Raw genomic sequence first — 23,319 nt, 5'->3', positions numbered from 1 at the left:
GATGTTCTTGATTTCTGTGGACCTTAAAACATTTAAGGGCATTGTGGGTCTGGTTCTTTGGGCCCTCATGGGCTAACCAAAGCAATGAAACAAGTTTGCATCCCCTAACCCTAAGAGCATATATGCTAAATTTGGTATAAGGATAAGATAAAGTCTATTCCTGGGCCCTACTTAAATTTGTCACATCCCATAAGTGTCCAAATGAGCCACCTCTGGCAATGTTATACACTTACAAAACATGCATATTACAATCTCTACCTCATGGAGTATACAACATGATTGAACTACGGATTTTGCTGATGAGACAACAGATGCACTCTTTTTTGGGCCTTTTGGGTCTCACCCTGGGCCCCTATGGGGAGCATACCTGAACTATTTGAACAAGTTTGTATTCCCTGTCCCTGCAATTCCATACCTTTTGTTTAACCCCAGGCCCACTTTGGCACCTTTGAAATTTGTTCATTTGTTTTTTGAGGCTCAGTTAGATCAAACAGAAATATTTGTAATTTTATTTTGGGAAGACATTGCAGCTCACCTGAGAGAGCTTTGCAACTCCACCATTGGGCTGCAGCCCACTAGTTGAGCAGCATGACCTTATCCTATAGTCTGTTTGAATAGGACCATTGGTTTTAAAATGAAGTACTTATAAACATCAACAGAATTTCAAAGATTATTTCATATATCTCCCTATCCAAAACTCTGTCTATTTTTCTTTGGTGACATAATACATGTTTATTTGACATGACATGCAATCTTCAACTGAAAGTTAATGGAAAACTGGAAGGTATGAAAAGGATGGCTACTTCTTTTTGATGACCACATACAAAATGTAGATGTCTGCTATGAGAAAGGGAACATACCGTTTCTTCTTCTGTCCACTTCCTGTCAATAGATCTGGGTACTGGACATTTGACTAGTTCTTGGAGAGCCTTTCCACAGTTGTAGTGATTTTCATGAAGCTGCAGGAAAAAAGAGTGACGGTAAAATTCTCACTTTGACTGGACTAAACTAAACCACGAAAAGGGCTGGTATAGTATTGGTAAAGGTGAGGATCCAGCTTTAAACTTTTTTACAATACACTTAGAAACCACTTTATGAGATGTTAAAGAGCAGACAATTCTAATAGGAATTCAAAGTTTATTTGATGAAAATCGGTTTTGAAATGGGTGAGATATCCCGCAAAAGTAAAACAAAGCGATCTTAATAAAAGGGGGGTCCCATCTTTTATAAGGATTGCTTTGTTTTGGATATCTCAGCACATTCAAACCAATTTTCATCAAAAATAATTCTGAATTCCTTTTCTTATTACATGCTCTTCCATATTTCATAAGAGGTTTCTCATCATCTCAAAAACATAATAAAAAAACTCTGGAAACCAGAAGCCCCATCTCAACTGAAAATGTACTGCTCCTAGCACCGGTGGCTCCTAGGTCACCTGCAGGCGCGCCTCAAGCAGTTTTGGATTGGGGGGGCAAACATTGGAGGGGGCTCAAGATTAGACCATGCATATGTTACACAATATACACATACACACACACACACACACACACACACGCACACACATCTATTATATATCTATATATATATATATATATATATATATATATATAAAGTGGCGTACGGTGGGTCGAAACATGGGGGGAACCATAAAGTAATTTTAGACGGTCTGTATGCTTACAAGTGCGTGTGTGCGTGAGCAATAATGGGACTACAATACATTACGGAATGTGATACATTCAACAACACAGTCATTGAGGAACATTGTAAGTTTTCCTTACATGGATTATGGAATGACGGTGTGAAACGCTCGACAAATTATATACTGTCAGCAACATAAGGTGAATGGCATAACAATAAAATGCAAGCGAGCGAAGCGAGCGAGCTTGAAAATTTTGATATTCTACAGTTCCAAAACTGGAGTTTTAATTGTAGCTATTATATTTCGCTTTGGAAATAAATGGGGGCGCATTGGGCGCAACTGCTGGCAATTATTGGCAGCAACATTAGGAGAATGGCATAACGATTCAATGCGAGCGAGCGAAGCGAGCAAGCTTGAAAACTTTGACATTCTACAGTCCCAAAACTGGGGTTTGTAGCTATATCTTTCACTTTGGAAATTAATGGGGCGGCGCATCGGGCGCAACTGCTGGCAATTACTGGCAGCAACATTAGGAGAATGGCATAAACGATTCAATGTGAGCGAGCAAAGCGAGCGAGCTTGAGAATTTTGACATTTTACAGTCCCAAAACTCCCGTTTGTAGTTATATCTTTCGCTTTGGAAATTAAAGGGGGGCATCGGGCGCAACTGCTGGCAATTATTGGCAGCAACGTTAGGAGAGTGGCATAACGATTCAATGCGAGCGAGCGAAGCGAGCGAGCTTGAAAATTTTGACATGTTACAGTCCAAAAACTCCCGTTTAGTAGCTATATCTTTCGCTTTGGAAATTAAGGGGGGGGGGGGGGCATCGGGCGCAACTGCTGGCAATTACTGGCAGCAACGTTAGGAGAGTGGCATAACGATTCAATGCGAGCGAGCGAGCTTGAAAATTTTGACATGTTACAGTCCCAAAACTCCTGTTTGTAACTATACCTTTCGCTTTGGAAATTAAGGGGGGGGGGGGGGGGCAACGGGCGCAACTGCTGGCAATTACTGGCAGCAACATTAGGAGAGTGGCATAACGATTCAATGCGAGCGAGCGAAGCGAGCGAGCTTGAAAATTTTGACATTTTACAGTCCCCAAACTCTCGTTTGTAGCTATATTTATCTTTCGCTTTGGAAATTAAGGGGTGGGGGCATCGGGCGCAACTACTGGCAATTACTGTCAGCAACATTAGGAGAATGGCATAACGATTCAATGCAAGTGAGCGAAGCGAACGAGCTTGAAAATTTTGACATTCTAGAGTCCAACAACTGCCGTCGTAGCTATGTTTTTCGCTTTAGAAATTAAGGGGGAGGCGCACCGGGCTCAACTGCTGGATGCGAGCGAGCGAATGAAGCGAGCTAGAAAATTTTGACATTTTACAGTCCAAAAGCTGCCGTTTGTAGCCATATTTTTTCCCTTTTATTCATATATATACATATTTATTTTATTTTCTTTGTTTATTCATTTATTTTTATTATTATTATTATTTTTTTTTTTTGGGGGGGGGCTTTTTGGGGGGGCAAAAATGTGTTTTGCCCCCCCACTTTTTGGATTGGGGGGGGCGGCTGCCACCCCTGCCCCCCCACTTCCGGCGCCTATGATCTCCTGTGCAGTTTAAACAACTCTGTATAAAACTGCTCCTTGAAATAATTTTTGAAAGTTTGGTGAAAACATTATTTGTGAATAATGCAAAGGAGAAGAAAGTATTGATTTTGTATCATAACTTGCTGCCCCTGATGTTGAATTTGAACCTCTGCCACTGTCATGAGCAAGTATTCCTTACCTTTGAAAGCTCCTAAATGCCATAAAAATTTAGTTTTAACTGAAGTACCCACCCTCACTGACAATTCTCCCAGACAGCATGGCACCTTCAAATACACAGCCAGTAGCTGTATCACTTGATACACATCCACGAGGATGAAATTCACCAGCAACTCTACTGGCCTCTCTCACCATACAAAAAGGAAACATTACCTGCACCACCATTAATGTCGTGTGTCTCATCACTCACAGAGTTTATAGGATTCAGTATGTAGGGGAAAGCAAGACCACACTTACCCCGTAGAGGACGGGCTGATTTTGCTACAACACGCATTTCCCATAGACACCTGCCCAAGTATACTCGGGACTCGTCCTTAACGGGTTAAGAGACACTTCTATGGGTACAGATCAACTGTCAACACAGCCAAGCTTGACACTCCAGCTGGCCACCATTTCAATCTCCCTAATCACTCCATCACCTACATGATTCTACAGGCATCAAATCCTTGGACACTCATCCAGACAGTCCAAACCAGCAGAGAGAAGCTGTGGATGAGACAACTTCAAACAATCCAACCCCATGGCCTCAACATCCAGGAGGGAAATGACTAATATAATTTCTTTCTTCCCTTACTTTATGCATTTTCCAAATGTACACTTCTTATTCCCAGTTTGTGCATTCCTCTTGTTAGAGTTACATTTATATAACCATTTTACACAGACACATACACACTTTGTTTATATATCGATCCACTCCTCTGAAGTATGTACTGCCTTATTTCTTTATGTTGATATGTTTCATACTTACACTGGCTCTCACTTTAATTTTTCATTTTTTTTTTGGCCATATCTTTGTAAACCTGGTTTAGGGCTTGCTGCCTGTTCAGCCCCCTCCACCCTTTACTCTTGTTGTTGCTATTTCACTCTTTTCCTATTCTGTATCTTTCTGCTGTTCCTCACCTTGTTTGATGTTGCTTCCCTATTAATCGTTATCCTTCACAGAGTGCCCTCTCTGCTCCATGGGATCATCACTGGCCCACCTCTGCCTTCTGTCTGTTCACCCCTTGCTTTAATCCTCCTTCAAATAACTGTTTTACTCCCTGCCTTTGACTTCTCACCCACCTCTTCTGTTTTCACTGTTCCGTGTCCCTAGCCCTACTCACACTGTGCTTGTTGTGTGTAGTCCATCATGATTGCTCTCCTCACATGTTTGTCATTTTGCCTCTGATGAAGATTCTGCTACGATTGAAAGATCGGGCCCCTTTTTACTCCAGTTAACAATTTTGGCAGCTTTGCAGATACACTTCGGCCTTTACAGGAGGGGGTCACATAAACTACTTGAATAATCTTTTGTGCCCTACCCAAAGAATGATTTTGTGCCTACTTAGGTAAAATCCAATCATGCAACAAAAAACAGAAGATGAAACTTTCAGCTTTAACCCTTAGGCCTCAGCAGAGCACATAAGAGTGATTTTTTTTTTCCTGAAGTGTGGTACAATCCTCAGGAAATATTCTGTTTCAAGTATCCATATCATACAATTGTACATGCATGTCCTTCAAAACGCAATTAAAATGATTCTAGCAATACATATCTGGTTGCTTCATTCATACTCACCACGGTAAGAGCATTAATGGTGGTCTCATCTTTTGATGCTACTTCACATCCTTCCTCTGGTGATCCTCCATCACACATCCCAACAAATGCTGCCATGCTCCTGGACATTGTAGAAACACAAAGATGTGCCATAGCTAACAAAATGTCCTTTACACCAGAGTAACTAATCACATGTTTATGTACACAATGTCAGCAAATATGGCTCAATTTGTCGTTTTAACATGTCCACATAATAGTTCAGTAAAGGCCACCACACACTATACCACATTCGGTTGCACAACTGACTGACTTTGGACCTGAAATAAACAAGCGTGTTTATTCTGAGGCTATTGTGATTTATTTCAGATCCAAAGTCGGTCAGTCGTGCAACCGAAAATCTTTTAGTTTAGACCTGTATGATCTTCTGCTATTTCCATTAAAGGCATAATTTACCTCTTGCAGATGAGACAAAAACCCAACTTTAGTGCTCTAAAATACTTCTAAAATGTGAGTTTGGGATAGAAACAACCACTGTAAAAGTTTGAATTCAAATAATCAACGTGAAGTATTGTTTAATACACAATATGAGAACAATAGTTATAATAAAAATGTTTCCGGACTAAATTTCCGGTCTACAGGTATGGTTTAATAAGTAAAATACTGTTATTTCCTTAAATTTTAGGCTCTATTGCAAAAATTTTATATAGTAGGATATTTTGTGATATAACACACCTACACATATGCATCAAATGTAATATCTTGAACATTTTTCAAAATCACTGTTCCCAAAGGTAAACAGAACCTTTAAGCATGTAAGTTCTGGCAAATGCTCTCCCTAGACATTTGATCTCTGACAATACTGCAAACAAATGCCTCATATCCATCCCTGTGCAACTTCCTCAGTTGTACCCCTTTAGGGTATGTTATTAAATACACTGTGGCTACCTCTTCAAAAGCCTCACAAATAGTTAAATTGTAATAACATTTACCAATAACTGTACATACACCCTAGATGCAATTTAATTGTTCTGCTAGATATAGAGGTAATGAATTACACTTGCTGTGTTTCACGCCTCAGTAGTCCTGTCTTTAAATGGCCTCTGTGGGGACTACGTGAACCTTTTGGAAAGACTGTAATCCCTGCCCTTAAGATAATTCCTGCCAATCTGATCTAATGTAGTTTGAAGAAAATCAACTTGCTCTCTCCCCATCATGTCACTGCCTGAGAGCCAAATTAAGCCACCACTGCTGCCGAATTATGAAAAAACAAAACAAAAACAAAACATATCTACTTCAAACTAATTCTACATACAGTACAACTTGTGGGAGTATACCTGTTGATCTGGTCAAAGAGTATCTTTAAAATTTTACAGAAATTTGTCCCTGCTACCCTGATTGTTGCCAAGGCTGGTGAAAATCTGATTGAGTAACATGCAGAAGAGATTAAAATGTTACTTTCTTCCATTCTTCTTCTTCCTTTTCTATTCTTTTCCCCGTAGCACTTAGAGACATTTCATGTGATAATGCGCTATATAAATGTTGTAAATTATTACTATTATTATTACTTTTGACCTATGGGGCTCCTCCACCTTTTTTTTCTTAAAAACCCACTGCAAAAATGGCCCACTACTAGCATTGTCAAAATGAAACTACTATTCTTCACCTTTACGCATTTGAGGTATCCTAATGAAACTTGGGACAAACATGTATGAGTGGACAGAGTTGTGCCTACCAACTTTTGGGTGCACATCCACAAGTTCAAAGGTCACATTATTAAAATTTCCACTATTCCCCCCATATCCATGCAATGTCTGAAGGTATCCTCATGAAACTTAGTGTATACATGTATTACCAGATAAAGATTCTTGAGGGAAAGATTTGTCATGGGGTTAAAGGTCAAAGGTCAAGTGAAAATGCTAAAATTTCACTTTTTTCCTCCATGTATCTCAGAAAAGGCTGAAAGCATCTTCATGAAGTTTAGTAAACATGCATGTGTGCACTGCCTGACAAAGATTCTCTTAGAATTTTTTGGGTCATGGGGTCAAAAGTTAAGGTTAAAGGTCATACAGTCAAGTTCTCATAGTTCTCTTATTTCCCCCATATCTATGCAATGTCTGAAGATATTTTCTTGAACTTAGTGTATACATGACCATTATGAGATAAGGATTCTCTGGGAGAGTTTTGGGTCATGGGGTCATAGGTCAAGTAAAATGCAAAAATTACACCATATTCTCTATATCTTGGAAATGGCTCAAGGTATCACCATGAATCTTAAAAGGGCCTACATATCCATTTACTGTCTTACAGTAATTCTCTTGGGAATTTTTGGGTCAAGAGGTCAAAGGTCAAGGGTCAGGTTAAAATGCTAAATTACTATTTAATGCTGGCATTACACCTTTTCTCCACACCTTGAAGATTGCCTTTTGCTTTACATACCTTAGTCAGGTAAAGCATCCCTGTAATATTTTATGAGTTCTCGAGAAGAACTCAATCCTTCATACCACAGGACCACTCTAACTTACGATAGGCAAAGCTTACCTTGCAGCCTGAAGGTACATCTTGAGATCTACATCATTCAGAATCTCTGGCTTCCAGCTCAGTTCCTCAAATTCCATGTTGGTCCCTTTGCCTGGTGGTTGCTTGGGCCTGATGTCTGGAAGTACAGCTTGATGACTTGGCCCTACCCTGATTTCCCCCTGGGTGCCTGCTAAACGTCTGAATATAACAGCCGAAAGGAACAAGCATGGATGGAGTGTGTTGATGAGACTCATACTACTCCTTAAACTGCTGTCATTCTGTTGGATCTGTCACAAGTTAGCCACATACAAACATTTAACCCATCAAGTCCTAGGGGAATCTTGCTGCAAAAATTGTGTATGCTCATTTCTTCATTAAATTGGTACCTCTCAAGTTTACTGCATATCCTGGAGAAAGGCAGCATGAAGTTGGTAAAGTTCATTAACTCTGTAAAAAATTAAGAAAATGTTACCTTTAAAGAATATATTACTGGCAACATTTTCTTTAATAATCTAGATTCTGTTGCCAAAAAAGGATCAATTATGATTTTGAGGCTTTTAATGATTCTGCAATCAGGATAACAAAGGTCTATGACCAGACTAATAATAACAAATGATGATATATCAACTCATAAAGCGCACAACATGTACATACACGTGTATATTCTTCTGTGCTCGCATGAAAGAGAAAAGGGGATTCTACTATATGAAACAAAAGCAATGAATGACAATGCTTACAACATAAAAATACAGCATTACACTAAAAAAAAAACATGGTTCTGACAGGATGATCTGTGATCAAAGAAAAATCAGAAAGCTTCCATCAAGAAATGTAGATGGCAGAGCACATGCAAGAAATGTAACTTTAAGGGGCAGCGTTTGGCCCAATCAAAGGCAGAACACTGGGGCAGCATAATCAAAACTAGTGCAAGTCCAACTTTAACAATCATACACATCTGTACAGAACTTAAATGACATCCATAGACAAATGTGGCCAGTAGAGTGCAGACAAATGACCCCCCAAACTAAGCAATTTTGTGGTAATGATGGAACAAGTGAGGACATTGCCACCAAAAGATACAGGTGGCTTGATTTTTGAATAACTTTCATATCAAATGTAAACAAAATTTGTCAAAAAACAGCCTATACAATGTATGCCATACTCATGACCAAATCCAAAATATTACCTTTGACCTTATAAAAGACAATAATTGAGGCAGCATCATAAAAGTATATACCTCAGATTTGACTTTGATAAACCTCTTTACACAAATTGAATGAAATCAAGAAGAAATGTGGCTAGTAGAATGCACAAGAGTGTGTATGAAGAGAGAATCACATTTTTTATATATTTATCGAAATGCCAAATAAATACATAAATAAATAAATAAATGAAGAAATGAATGAATATATTAAATAATAATAATAATAATAATGATAATATGTGAGGGCACTACCAACAACCCGTGGAAAGTGTTAAATCCCCAAGATTTTGCAATGGGCTGACAGACTGAATTCATGCCTGCCTGACTAACTCACTACACAATGATCCCTGCAGAAACAATATCAATTTTACTTTTAGCATAGCATGGACATTCCTCAACTATTGAAGTAAATTCAATGGCAAATCACAGTATAATTATTTTGTTTGGTACAGTAACTAAGTAAATGGATTGGTGGTTGATCATGAGTTTCAGCATTATCTGTGCAATCTGAAAATAGCAGTGGTTCTGCCTTTCAGTCTTTACAGTAAGTTATTTATTCATTTATCTATCTATTTTTAAAATTGTATTATTATTACTATCATTATTATCATTATTTTTACTATTATTATTATTATTATTATTATTATTATTATTATTTACAGAGGATGAATGATGATGTACTCTATCTTTATTACAGTAATGTTGTGTGCAATGACTAGAAAAACAAATTTAACAATCTAACAATCATTCTAAACATGTACTTTCAAACATTACTATTGTGACCATAAATTAGGCATGCTAATTTTTCCAGTTTGTTTATATCACATGTGATGGATTTACACTTACACATTGATTTTATCAACATTGGTTACCAGCTGTTTAAAATGTAATCAAAATCACTACTATTAAAGCAGTCATTTTCAGGAGGGTTCAATTTTCGCAAATTTTGTGAATAACTGTTGGGCGGTAAATTGAACAACATGCAAAAATATTGCAAATAGATAGGGCATTAGTGGAACTATGACAAAGCCCCAGTATCAAATTGTGAAAACAACATATCGCCAATAAATCTGTGACCTCATTTGCGAAAATAACAGCTTTTACCGTAGTATTCACTTCAATCATACCTTGTTTCTGGATTGTAGCTCAGAATGTAAAAAAACTTGTCATTTAGGGCATTGAAGTCCTTGGCCTCATGAATATCCTTGAAGTGGTAGACATGGCATTTCCGTCTGCATTAACAAAGAGGAAAGGCACTGCTGGCTCTCAATGAATGCAAGATTTTTTCACTGAGCTCCTCAAGGTTAAAAAACTTTAACCATTCACACATACCAAATCATCGACTTGAATCAGCACAGGAACATGAAGGAAAACAAGATTTGATCTCGGCACTTGGACAAGATAGGTGATATGCAGGATCGGGAGGGGGGATAGACAATGCGTAAACAAAGATAAAGACAAATGTATTTTTCACATTTGACCCTAATTTATACAACCAGACGGCATCTGATCACGAAGTTATTCACTGAAACAAACAATAATACAAAGTCTATATGAGTGCAAAATATGGGGGCAATAGGGTTTGTATTAACCAAGATACAGAATGCAATTTATTTGACCTTTGAACCCAATTGCACAGCCAAGCTAGCATCTGACCAAACTGTTGCTGATTCAAAGAATGATCCATGTACCATGGTCTATATGTGTGCAATATATGAAACCCCTTGCGGCTGGGGTCCAGGGCCTGCCTAAGGGCCCTTGAAACCTCATGAATATCAACCTTTTGCAGCCTTCCAGAAAGACAAAAAAAAAAAAGCCTTATTCAAATGTCCAACAGAGTATGCATAGGGTCTATATTGTATGTTCATGTTTATATATGATATGTATGTTTATAATCATATATATGTATGTATGTATGCATGTATATATATATATATATATATATATATATATATATATATTATATACATAATATAATATACGGCTGTATTTTGTTGCACATGTGACCATACACACATCTGTATCAATTTGCTTGAACAGCAGCACAGTGTGTGACAAGACAAAGCCTATAAAGGAAGACAGGATTAGCTGTGATTTAAGTCACTTATATTTGATAAAACAATTACATGAGAAAAGTAGAAATAATGATAATTGTAATCAATGCGATTTTAAGTGCACAGAATCCACTCTGCAGAATGTTCAAGGTCCAGTAAACAAAGACAATTTCTCAGACAATTTACATTTCTGTATGTCTTCAGGAGGGCGTTCCACTGGGATGGTCTGGCATGCGCAAAGACTTTTTCTTCCTATGTTTTGGTTGATTTTGGTAAGACAAGGGCATTAAAATTTGATGAGCATTACATGTATTTTCAAGCTGGTAAACAAGATTACTAAAGAAATAATCTATTGAGAACTATCTAAGTGACAAAAGAAAAACTTGATGGTGAAATTTCACAAACCTGAGTGCAGAAACAGGATATGTCTCAATTGTATCTGATATGAACAGCTCTCTGCCTTTTGCAATTGGATCTGCAGTGACTAAATCCTGGCCAGAGTCTGGAAACAAAAAGAGCAGCACACTTAAAATCAATCAATCAAACAAACAAACAAACAAACAAAAATACATGACATGACAACATTTCAATGGTCAACATTCATGAATTATTTTTAGGTCATGACTGGAAATGTCTTACATGAAATACTTATGATTTTCATCTAAACAATAACTGGAAATCTAAATTCACATACACGTAGATACTTGCAGCAAAAAACAAACAAACAAACAAACAACCCCCCCCCCCCAAAAAAAAAAAAAAAATCACATATCACTACATACATGATAAAGAAATATTTATGTCCCAAATATGATACAGATTGTAGTCTGATTGGGAAAAAGACTTGCTGTGCATGGATGCCACATACAAATATGAACAACTTGGTAAATGTGCAGCAAGTAATGTGATTTGAAACATTTTTTTTTTTATACTATGGAGTAAACTAAAACTTAAAATTTGTTTAATACAATTTTTAAATGTACTTATCAGCAAGTTGATCATATCATCTCTCAAATACTGTAAAACGAGGAATGTTCGCATGCATTTTAATTTCGTGAGCGCCAAGATTTGCCAAATTAAAATGCACGCAAAAGTTCTTGTCTATATTATATGCATTGAATGCCAGTGGCTAATTCGCGAAATTTCATGCCACGAAAAAGGCCATTGGCTCCAATTCGTGAAAATTTCATGCCACGAATATATCACCTTTTACAGCAGCACATTTACCATCAATAAAGAAATATAGATGGTTTTAATATCAATTCAGTATTAGTTTTCTCATTTTTCTTCAAAAATCATCACAAAACATGCAATTAGAGATGAAGTCATCCTGATGTATATTGCATGTAGTTATCCCTTACAAAAACTATTTCACTATATTTTTTGCTTCTGATACACCATTTCTGATAATACACAGAATTTACGCTCAAGCCATAGAAAACAGCATCAAAAAAATATCACTCTTGACTTTGTCCAGTTTTGCGACTGCATACCGCAAATCGAAAAACCAATTCACTTACTATTTTCCACATGCCTGTCCTGCATTAGAAGCTGGTAAACAGAATCTGGAACCTCTGACTGCCGGTAATACCATTTTACTACGACATGGACATTGTCCCGCTTACTCTGTAGAAAACATGATAAATTCACAGTAAATAAAAGTAATGTTTACCACAAAAGAAATCTTTGAACTTTATTTTTTTAAAGCAAAGACAACTGGAAAAGAAGAAAAGAAACCAGAGATGAAAGCAAAGAATTCAACAGATTCATCAAAGAAATATTATGACAGTGCAAACATTTCTGTTATTTGAGAGTATGTTTACTTGATTTGAAACATCTCTGAATACCGGTATATCTATTCACTGAAGATTCCATGATAGGCTCATAACCATTAGGGTGTTGGGCATACAATGGTGTACATATTGTAGGTAACATGTACAGAAACATGGGATGATGTGAAATGTATTGAGGTTAGTTGAAGCTGGAAGAACAGCTATTAAAATACAAGGCATGTACATTTCATCAGCGTATACAAAGTATAATGCTAGCACTTACAACTTTAAACTCCTGAATGGAACAGATGAAATAAGGCAGTTCAGCTCGAGGGCTCTCCATGTACACATCATCTGGACAAAATAACACAGAGCAATAGTTCCATGAGTGCTATAGAATAAACGTTGACATCTACAGTGTAATTGTTTTATGGAAAGCACCAGATACAGAAGAATCTATGCAGAGGATAAAGGTATTTTGAATGAAAGCAACAAAACCAATCAGACAGATGATGACAATTTCACGAGAATCAGAAATAACGTGAATTTTTACTGATTTAAGTAATTTGCTCTCCTTATGAGTTAAACCCATCCTTCTTTTTCAGGCATTTGACCAAGATCCTAGAAATTTTAATGTAATGATACGACTACTACTAATAATAATGATAACAACATCAACGACAAGAACACTAATAATATGTAATAATAATAATAATAATAATAATAATAATAATAATGATTCACGATATTTCTATAGCGCTAATCACACAAAGACGTCTTAAAGTGCTGAGAAGAATGAGAAAGAGGAAAGAAGATGGTACAGTTTCAGAATGTTCAGACAAGAAAATTAACAGTTAAGAGTTGTTGACAGATGTAAAAGGTAATGTACAAGATAAAGTAACATTCACTGGCTTCCCTTGACAGAGACCTTAAATGGATAATCGAAGCAGGTATTAGATTGTACTGGTTAAAAACAAAAACAAAAACATGTACACAGTCTTTGTGAGCCCTACACAATTCTTGTGATCCTATCTCCCTGATCCTCTCAAAAAGCCAACCAGTCATATGCCACGTGACACTACTTGCCTATGACCTGCAGTACATTTCAAGACATTTGAGGAACATGCTTAAAACACAGGGCAGTTCAATTTTACAAAGAAACGCGATACATTCATAGTTTTAACCATAGATTTTTTTCTTTCTCACAGACGGAGGTTATTTTTCTTAACTCTGCCTTTTACTAGTCACAAATGAAGGCTACTTTGGATATCATGGGTACTTGTTATAAAATTTCTGAGCTCACATATTCATAAAACAAAGCAATCCCCCCTCAAAAAAAAAATCATGAATTATTCAAGTTACCCACCCCCCCCCCCCACTCCTTTCCCAGAAAAGAGATGAAAAGAAAAAGAAATTGTAGTTGGTACGTGGGCTCTTTCATTGACAGGATCTGATAAACTTTATCTACTTATCTAGGCAAGACCACAATAAATTTTACTAGTGATAAGAAGTCCACGAGGATATCATTTCCTCATTAATCAAGGAAAAAATATGTTTAAGATTCACAGTTTGAGTTTCTTTGAATACATTTTTTTTTTTGTGACAAGTTGCATACCTCCAACTTCATAGACTGTGCTTTCCTTCCCCATGTACTGGACAATGTCTCCATCAGCATTCCTCTTCGTTCGTGATTCCAGGTTACTCTTTCTAGAGCTGGATGAGCGGCGGGTCTCATGTTCCCGCTCAATTCCATCATGTTTCTCTGTGTCAACAGAGCGCTTGCGGCGAGGTGTTGGAGTTGACTGGTTAGAGTGGGACTCTAACTCTCCCTCCTTCTTTTCTCCCATATCCAGATGGCAATGAAGGGTCGACACCAGTGTTAAGAGGAGTAGCCCAAACCCACTTCTGGCTCAAGAAGATTTGGCTGGCAATACATAGAAACATCCAAAACAGAAACATAAAATATCACTAACATTTTATAATTGCATGCAAAGTCCTCCCAACAACACTGGCAATACACTATACTTCAGCATACACTATGCTACATACACCATCATTCCACCATGGTGCACACCTCCACACCTTCATTATGTTCTCCATAAAATATGATCAATTTATGGCCCTGTAACATCATGAAACAATGTAAATTGCATGCCTACTTCTATCATGTTTACTGCAAATGCAGTGAAATTTCAGACTATAATCTTCCAGATAGATTCATCTTAACCAAAACTTTTATTTTCTTATAAAGGCAGTGATAAAAAAAGCATCTGAATGATACAAATTTGTCTCATATCGGACATGACAAAGTTATTAAAAATAATGATACTTGCATCAAGTTGTTTTAATTGCAACTGATTGACAAAGTGCCCTTCACTGACATTCAACTAAATCCAGGCAATGCCAGTGGCCCTGATGAACTGTCCCCTAAACTGTTAAAACTGGTATCACATGAGATTGCCCCAGCGTTGGCATTTCTCTTCCAACAGAGTCTGAATACTGGACATGTCCCTACTGAATTTAAGCATGCTCTTGTTACACCAATACACAAGGCGGGCGATAAATGTAACCCAAGCAACTACAGACCAATATCTCTGACTTGTATCTGTAGTAAGATCATGGAACATAGTATTGAGTCATATCTGTAAGCACATTGCTGCCAACAACATTTTCACGGACGAACAGCATGGTTTCAGACACTTGCTACCCAACTCATAACTACGACTGATGACTGAGCCTTCTCTCTTCAATCTAGAGATGTAATTTTCCTTGATTTCCATAAAGCATTTGACAGAGTACCACACCCACACCTACAGACCAAGTTGCAATATTATGGAATCAGAGTGGACACTCTCCAGTGGATCATGTCACTTCTAACAAACAGGCAGCAAGCAGTCATTGTGAACGGGGCTCATTCATCTTGGATGCCTGTCACCTCTGGAGTGCCCCAGGGCTCGGTCATCGGCCCGGTCCTATTCCTGCTTTACATCAACGACATCAACACCAATATCCAATCGAAAATGCGTCTTTTTGCCGATGACAGTGTCATTTACCGGAACATCAACTCTACATCTGACTCATACATCCTCCAAAACGATCTCAACAAACTAGCAGACTGGTCATCCGAGTGGTTGATGGGCTTTAACATCAAGAAATGTGCTGCTCTCACCATCACCAACAAGCGCAACCCAATCATAGCTGATTACACGCTTTTCAACGAATCCATACGAGTTCAGCAGTACAAATACCTTGGCGTCATCATAACTGCTAACTTAAAATGGAAAGTCCACTGCCAGCAAATTATACACAAAGCCAACAAAACCCTTGGTCTTCTGCGCAGAACACTGTCACCCTGTTCCAAAGACATCAAGCGTCAAGCCTATGTACCAAGCGCTGATTCGTGCCCAACTAGAGTATGGCACAGAAGCTTGGAACCCCAACTCTGCAGGAGCAGTGGAAGGCTTGGAGAAAGTGCAGAAAGCTGCAGCCAGATTTGTCCACCATGACTATCACAGAAATACCTCTGCTACAGAACTTAAGAAAAAGCTGGGATGGGACACTTTACACACCCGCAGACGTCTTGCACAATGTACCATGTTCTTCAAGATTCACTACCATCATGTCAATATCCCACTTCCAGTGTACATAACCCCGGCCAAATATCTCGGCAGACACAGTCACCTTCTGAAGTACGAAGTTACTGTAGCAACCATTGATGCTTCTACCCCCGCACAATCAGGATCTGGAACCACCTACATCTTCTTGCAGTCACAGCACCATCAAAAACTTTGACAGTGGATCCCATGTCAGTTGTGTGGTCAGGATAAGATACTGAAGGTGAAGATTGGTTAACAAAATTATGTGGATGCCCCTCCAACAGGTCAGGACTCTAACTTTCACTTTCTTTTTTACCAGACTAGACTTCATCCCACTTTACCTTCTAGGGGGTTTATCTGTGATCCTTCTTCTGGTTAGGGCAATAATTATGGGTACCGTATGGAAAAGGATGAACATGAGAATTACAAAATTGATCTGTTCCCCTAGTTACAGGTATGAAGAGCTTTTAGTTTATTTTATGAAACATTACTGTGTACTAGTATTTCAAAATAATCATATTATGGAGTTATACCCTTACAAGTAATTATTTTCAGGCCGGCGATACGGTGCAATGAACTCCGCGATAAGAGGCGAAAGCTTCTGAATTCATAATAGTCATCAAAGCACTGTGTGAAGTGAAGGACAAAAAATTTCAAAAGTTCATCTTCTCGTATCTATCTTATTTTACACTACCAAATCCCTTGAAACTTCACATATATCTCATATGGCTATATCATCTTTCATATGAATTTTTGGCAGAAATGCTGATGTATCTTTCGAGATATAAATTTGTATTTTTCTATTTGAGTCGGTCGTGGGAAAGGGTTAGGATTATTTCCCAACACAAGTCTGCTACATACATTTGATTAACATATTGCTAGTCGATATATACCCTGCAGACTCACTACCTGCGAAGTTTCAGGTTTGGGCAATTAGTAATTAGGTTAAAATCACAGCAAATAGACAACTAAATTTAAGAGGAAATACTGGACATGCACAAATAGCTGTAGATCATCCTCCTGCTTAAGCATTCTCTACTGGTCAGAGCATGCTTAGCCATTCAGCGGTGTCAGGTTCGGTGCTCAGCGACAAGGTTCAGTTTCGGTCCACAGGATGGTGAGTGGGTGAAAGACGAACCCTGCAATGTGCTTCAAACTGTTTCATGCAGCACGAAAACCGATAATCAGACTGCGTAATGCTAAATACGTTATGGATTGGCAAGTTAATTGCAATGTATCGCCGAGCCTATTTTCACTTTATGTTTTAGTATGTCATATTGTCCTCCATATAGTGTGTGAGATGGGAAGAGTTTGACACTATGACAGAGCCCACTTGGGAACAAAGGACTGGTTAGTGCAAGAAGTTATCCTCATGAAACTTTTGTTTTTCTTGACAATCAATGGATGGCTGAATGGCTGCAAGAACTTCAACCTGCCTTCCACTTCCATGCAAGTTAAAGAAAACTACTCTCAATTTTATGACAAAGTAAAACATTTTAAAGTGAGAACATAGTTTTGGTATGGGTTTGAGAACCCGTCTGGCACCATTTCATATTTGCTTGCAATATATCGAAAGAGTCTACAAAGACACTTACCTGGCTGACGCGATTTGTCCGGGTGATGAGTCGTTTTGGAGTATTTTGAGATAAAAAATAAGAGTCGGTATACCGACCTTTATTCCAGAAGGATCCAGACTGACTCGGTCTCAGGGAAAACTCGGCCCTAATTCAGACAATTTACACGCAAATCGTGATCGCCATATTCTACTGTATACCAAACGAGGCTTAACTGAACAGACAGGAAAGCGTGCGCTAATCCTGTACAAAACAAATGGACAGCGGGCGGTCCTCAAGCGTATTACGCACATCACCTGAGTTGCTGAGACGCGGTGTCTTTGAACTTGTTGTTGTTTATCAAGCGTCTTTGATTGTTCTTAGATAAAAATCTTTGTTCTATAGGTGCTTGATAGGCACACACTAATTTTGCATGCGCACCAGAGGTTTTTTGATGCGCGCGTTGTATCAACTCAGACCATAACTGCGACTAGCAAGAACGCGAAGCGCTATACAGGCCGCTCCCATAGTACAACACTGTACAATCCAGAGGGACAACTCGGCCCGCTGTCAAAGCGAGGCCGAGTTGTCCCCGCGTCCGAGTTTAGCCTGACCCTGATCGGGTAAGTTCTGAGATTGCAACTCCGGCGAACCTTTTTGGTTAATATTTCGTATTTTCGTCGTTACCCATCGAATATCTTGTTATTACAGCGTTATTCTGCACATTTCTTAGGCATACGTTCACATTTGGGAGCGAAATTTGACAACTTTTTCAGGCGTACCAGAACTACAGTGTATGTTTTGGCTTTAACAATCTAGACACAGAAAGAAGAGTGTCTAGAAGTGAAAAGAATTCCTTTAAAATATTTTTAATTTTTCCTGTCTGTACCCAGAGTGCAACAGATTCTCAGGCTCTTCCTTGACCTCATTTGTTGATTCTGCCTGATGAGCTTGGTGAGTTTTGTCTTCATAATCAATCCTCTCCCAGCATATTGGACAAGACACTATAAACAGCCCAACTCCAGACCAAATATGACAAAGTTAAAAGACTGGTGAAGGATTCAGAGTGAGTGAATAAGATTGATGAGAAGACGAATAATGTGGTAGAGACCCTTAAAGGCTCGAATTCACAAAGATGGTACAATCTTGAGCAGAATATGCAAAGTTGACACACCGTTGACTGAGTTGGGAATTGGGCATGCAAACATGACACATAAAGAGTTAAATACCTTGTGTAACTTAGAAAATATTCCTCAGTTTCACCTTCACTTCATTTGATTTCACTGTGGCAGAAAATACTGCAGATTCTATCACGGGTTCAGATTTTTGACTCGTATTGTACGGTACGCGGAATTCTCGGCAACAAAAGGAAGTAGAAATCTTGTGCAAGCTCATTATGACAGCCTGTTCTCAGCAATCATGCACCTGTTCTCAACTGACAAAGCGTGTTAATCTTGCATTTACATAGCAAAGACGTGTACTACATGTTAACAACATAGATCTTAGGGCCGGTCTATAGTATTATAATAGTATTATGTGTATCAATAACCCCGTTGCGGGGCGCTGTAACCAGCCTAAATGAGGCGTGTTGAGGTCACTGTAACGATGTTAGAGTGTAGCTGTAACTGGGACCAGCCCCAACGCGAAGCTCCCACAGTAAACTGTGACGTGTGTAACGTTACAGTACAAGGAGTGCCCTGGGGTTAAAGGGTTAGGGTCACTGTTTTATCAACTACGTCCCAAATATCCAGCACAGCAGTGCTTTATCTCTTTCTTTAATTATTTTTACACAGCTGAACCGTCCTTGGCATATCTTCATATCTTATTCATGTCTTCGTCTATTTCTTTGCCTTTGACATTGGTTTGGCTTTGGTTTGTGTTGCTTGGTTTTTCACACTCGGTTTACAAATAAACTGGTTGAGGAGGCAAGATCTCCAACACCTGCCACTTTTCATACGTTAGGCGATATGCAATCGAAAATAATTGTAATGAACAACATAATGGTATAGGCCCTACCTTTAAAACTCTCCGTCTTCTGCTTTTGGTGAGGTGGGATCATCACGAAGCAATTGCATGGCCATTGTGAGTGAGTGCGATAGAAACTCGATCGAGTAGATGTCTACAACACTGCTAAGAATAAGAAACACTTTAGATCTACGGTAATTTTACAATGATTGCAACGCGCTGACACTTCCTCGCTCAGCAAATCTGTCGCAGTGATGAAAATCTCAGCTTCAAGTTGAAGATAGTGCCTTCTTGGTTATGACCAACACTTGGATAGATCCTAGAATGACTGGAATTTTACTTTGCCAGCAACATAATAATTCTTAGTAAGCATAAGCAAACATTATGTACGATATATGCTCTCACATATGCACATCACTTCGTATGTAGTGTGAAAACAGATCCAGCAGGAACGTACGCAGTGCGTGCTGTGTGTGTGTGTGTACGTACGTATGATCGAGAAGAATACGCGACAGTAGTTTTTCGTCTACTTTCGTCTATTAGGACATCTTTTGTGTCCTTACTGTACTGCACTCTGTACTACCACGGAGGTACTACAGGGCGAGTCAAAAAAAGTTTACACTCGGAAAATTTTCATTTATAAAAAAACAAAAACAAAAACAGACAAAGTATAACCATGAACGAAAGGCTATCCTGTTGTAACAGTGTTTTGAAAGAGTGATTTATCCAGAATAATTTGCTATCATTTTTTTTTTTTTTTTTTTTTGGGGGGGGGGTGTGTGTGTGTGTATGTGGTGGGTTCAGGCGTCAGGCTTGGATGACAAGGAGGTATTGTTTGCGAGAGTGCTATTTATTGACTTTCGCAAAAACATAAAGTGAGCGAATGAATTAAATGTACCATTTTTTTTTTTTTTTTTTCAGAAGCAAAGTCGCACACATACTTAGCTAGCAGACAACAAACACGGAACACACATAAGGAACACACACTCACATCACATAGCACATTAAGACGCATACTGGCCGATTCATTCTGCTGTTAATGCACCATATTTTTATCACAGCATTATGATTGAATTCAAATTCCATATTCATATCAAATGGGAATTTTGCAGGAATATCTTTATACTTATTAACTTCTGTCCGAAAATCAGTGTATTCTAACCCCTGTTGAGTAATGCATGGATGACACATTATAGACAACAAATGGTAACTTTTCAAAAGTCAGAAAAGTCAATTCTCAGAGTTTGTAAAACATTCTTGCTTCTGGTGAATGCTCTTGCAAGTGCTGTTGTTTATTTATCTTCCATTGTTTGACCCCCCCCCCCCTTATGCAATATCATTATACTGTATGTAGCATCTAAATGCTGTGGATCATCATCCTCTTCATCATTATATCTGAACAGTACATTTTAGCATTTCTTGAGGCCACCTTTAAAGTGTGCTCTCTCAAGCACTACACAACCCCCTCTTAGGTTTATATGACATGTGCTGTTACATTTTGGTAACAATATCTGATACTGTATCTGAATGGATTTTGTAGGTTTCAGGCGAGTTAAACAGCTATTTTCCTTTGAATTGTGCTCACCCAACATAAAAAAGGTGTCACGATAGGTGCAAGGGGTCAAATGATGGTTGAAAAAAAAATCCAGCACTTACACATGTAAATATTCACCAGGAACAGAATGTTTCACAGAGCACCCCCCCCCCCCCAAAAAAAAAGTGACCCCTTTGTCTTTGATGTGTGTTCACTCATGCATGACTCAAGAGATCATGCTCACTTTACACAGAAGTTAGTCAATATTTGCAGGCATACCCCTGCCAAATTATTTTACTAAAAACTTGTTTGTTAGAAAGTTACACTACTTAATTAAAGGTATTAGCCCACATTTGTAAACCTGCAGCAATTGGTCTCATAGTTAGCATGGAGTTTGGGTATGATTGCAGTAACACCTGTGCAAAATTTCGTTCAAATTAGTCCATTACTTTCATAAAAATAAATGAAAATGCACCGTATGCATGTGTATAACACTCGCTAGCTCCGGTCCACGTACGTACTACATGCATGCGATACATGTGTAAGTTACATGTACGTAGCTAGCCCGCGCTCGTAATTCGATTTTGGGTCGGGTTGACCCGGTTTGAAAATTGACTTTAAAACGATGATTTTCTCTCTTTCATCGAATGGTATAGACAAAGAGCAACAGGTGAGGTATGTTACTGTTATAACTTGTACTTGAAGTCATATTGGACCTATTTTATGCAGTTTTGATTTTCGTGGGTTTGCAAGTGTGGGCTAGTACCTTTAAGGGGGATACTGTTTTTTGTTTTGTGTAGGTAGAGAAAATCAAACAGAATGGTGCAGGTTTCAGTGAAACTGAAAAAAACATTATTGAATTTTTTTTTTTTTCTAATACTAAGTTTCGCATGTGTTCATGAAACAGTAATAGCAGCTTTAACCAAATATGTAGAAGATGTGAATCAGTGATGATGCCACTGTTTTAAAGGTCCCCATTGACTTTACACAAATCTGTACTGAACTTTGTGGTGTTTTTTCCAGAATATAAAGTTATTAATTAGCTAGTATCCTATAAATCAGAGTTTTTTATTGCTGTCACAATCTCACTGTTGTGACTTTTGAGGGTCATGGGGTGGTAAGTGCTACATTATTACAAAAAAACATGATTTTAATATCTTTGTGTGCAAAGCGATACGTTTCATAGAAATGCCAGCTGACATCATCACCTCATCTAATTTGGAGATCCAGTACCAATACATATCACTGCTTTGTAAAAATGTGAAATGGGAAAGTTTATTTCATGACTGATTTTAATGATGCTTGATTTTTCTTTTCTTTCAAAGTTGTTTTGAACATTGCACTGTAAAGATTGCACACGGTAGTCCTCATACTCGTATGATTGATCTGAGCAATGAACCACACTTAAACACACACACACACAAAAAAAAAAAACCAACAACCAAAAAGAAAGATAGAAAAACAAAACACACCTAAAATTAAATGATGGATTCACTGGTTGGTGAAATATATTTCTAGGAAATCTTATTCTATTTTCTGATTATGACATTTGCTTTCAAAAGAAGTTTTGATTCAGGAGTGTAATGATACCCAGGTACATTGCTTCATCTTGGAGTGATCAAGTAAGCATTTGAACAAGTACAATGTTGTAAATACAGTACATCTCACATGAGGCAACATAGCATAAGTCCAAGCAATAAACTAGTCCCAAAGTTTTTCTTTTTTTTTCTTTTGTTGACTTATATGTAGGTCAACATCAGCCTAAAGTGACTGATTTTTTTTTCTCCAGTCCTATGCTTGTTGAGCTATGTGAGGTTTATTGTATAATGGCAAATCATGCTTGCTTTTTCATATGAGATGTACAATATAATGCACATGAGAAACAAACAACTCAAAACTGAATATTGTGATAGAGAGATTGGGTGACCCTAATGGAAAAAAAAGTTATTAACATCACACACATAATATTGTGCAGTTAGGTGACTGGTCAAGAACTGACCTTTTGTGTAGAGTATCTATTGTTGCTTATGACAACAAGTGGCATAACCTAGATTGTTCTTTTGTATGCCTTGAATGCAGCTGTCATCATGTCTACTGAAGGGAAAGTACACGGTATATTCCGCAG

At 38.1% G+C, this 23,319-nt stretch overlaps 1 protein-coding gene across 1 annotated transcript in view; it reads right to left on the bottom strand.

Moving 5' to 3' along the window:
* Nucleotides 1-20,018, bottom strand: part of LOC139731798 (uncharacterized) — a 38,581-nt gene extending 18,563 nt beyond the window's left edge. The window contains exons 1-9 of the mRNA XM_071642670.1: nucleotides 19,712-20,018; nucleotides 14,162-14,470; nucleotides 12,830-12,900; nucleotides 12,295-12,400; nucleotides 11,180-11,276; nucleotides 9,848-9,952; nucleotides 7,538-7,714; nucleotides 5,021-5,120; nucleotides 861-959 (exon numbers count right to left, since the gene is read on the bottom strand). Of these exons, the coding sequence (XP_071498771.1) occupies nucleotides 861-959; nucleotides 5,021-5,120; nucleotides 7,538-7,714; nucleotides 9,848-9,952; nucleotides 11,180-11,276; nucleotides 12,295-12,400; nucleotides 12,830-12,900; nucleotides 14,162-14,393 (987 nt within the window). The 5' untranslated portion in view covers nucleotides 14,394-14,470; nucleotides 19,712-20,018. The remainder of the gene's footprint in view (nucleotides 1-860; nucleotides 960-5,020; nucleotides 5,121-7,537; nucleotides 7,715-9,847; nucleotides 9,953-11,179; nucleotides 11,277-12,294; nucleotides 12,401-12,829; nucleotides 12,901-14,161; nucleotides 14,471-19,711) is intronic.
* Between the last annotated feature and the right edge of the window lie 3,301 nt (nucleotides 20,019-23,319).

This window comes from Diadema antillarum, unplaced genomic scaffold (genome assembly GCF_040938485.1).
Source record: "Diadema antillarum isolate AM-2024a unplaced genomic scaffold, OU_Dant_1.0 seq00000385_RagTag, whole genome shotgun sequence".
Classification (NCBI taxonomy): Eukaryota; Metazoa; Echinodermata; class Echinoidea; order Diadematoida; family Diadematidae; genus Diadema; species Diadema antillarum.
Note: the sequence above shows the minus strand (reverse complement) of the source record. Positions and strands in the feature narration are given on the sequence as shown.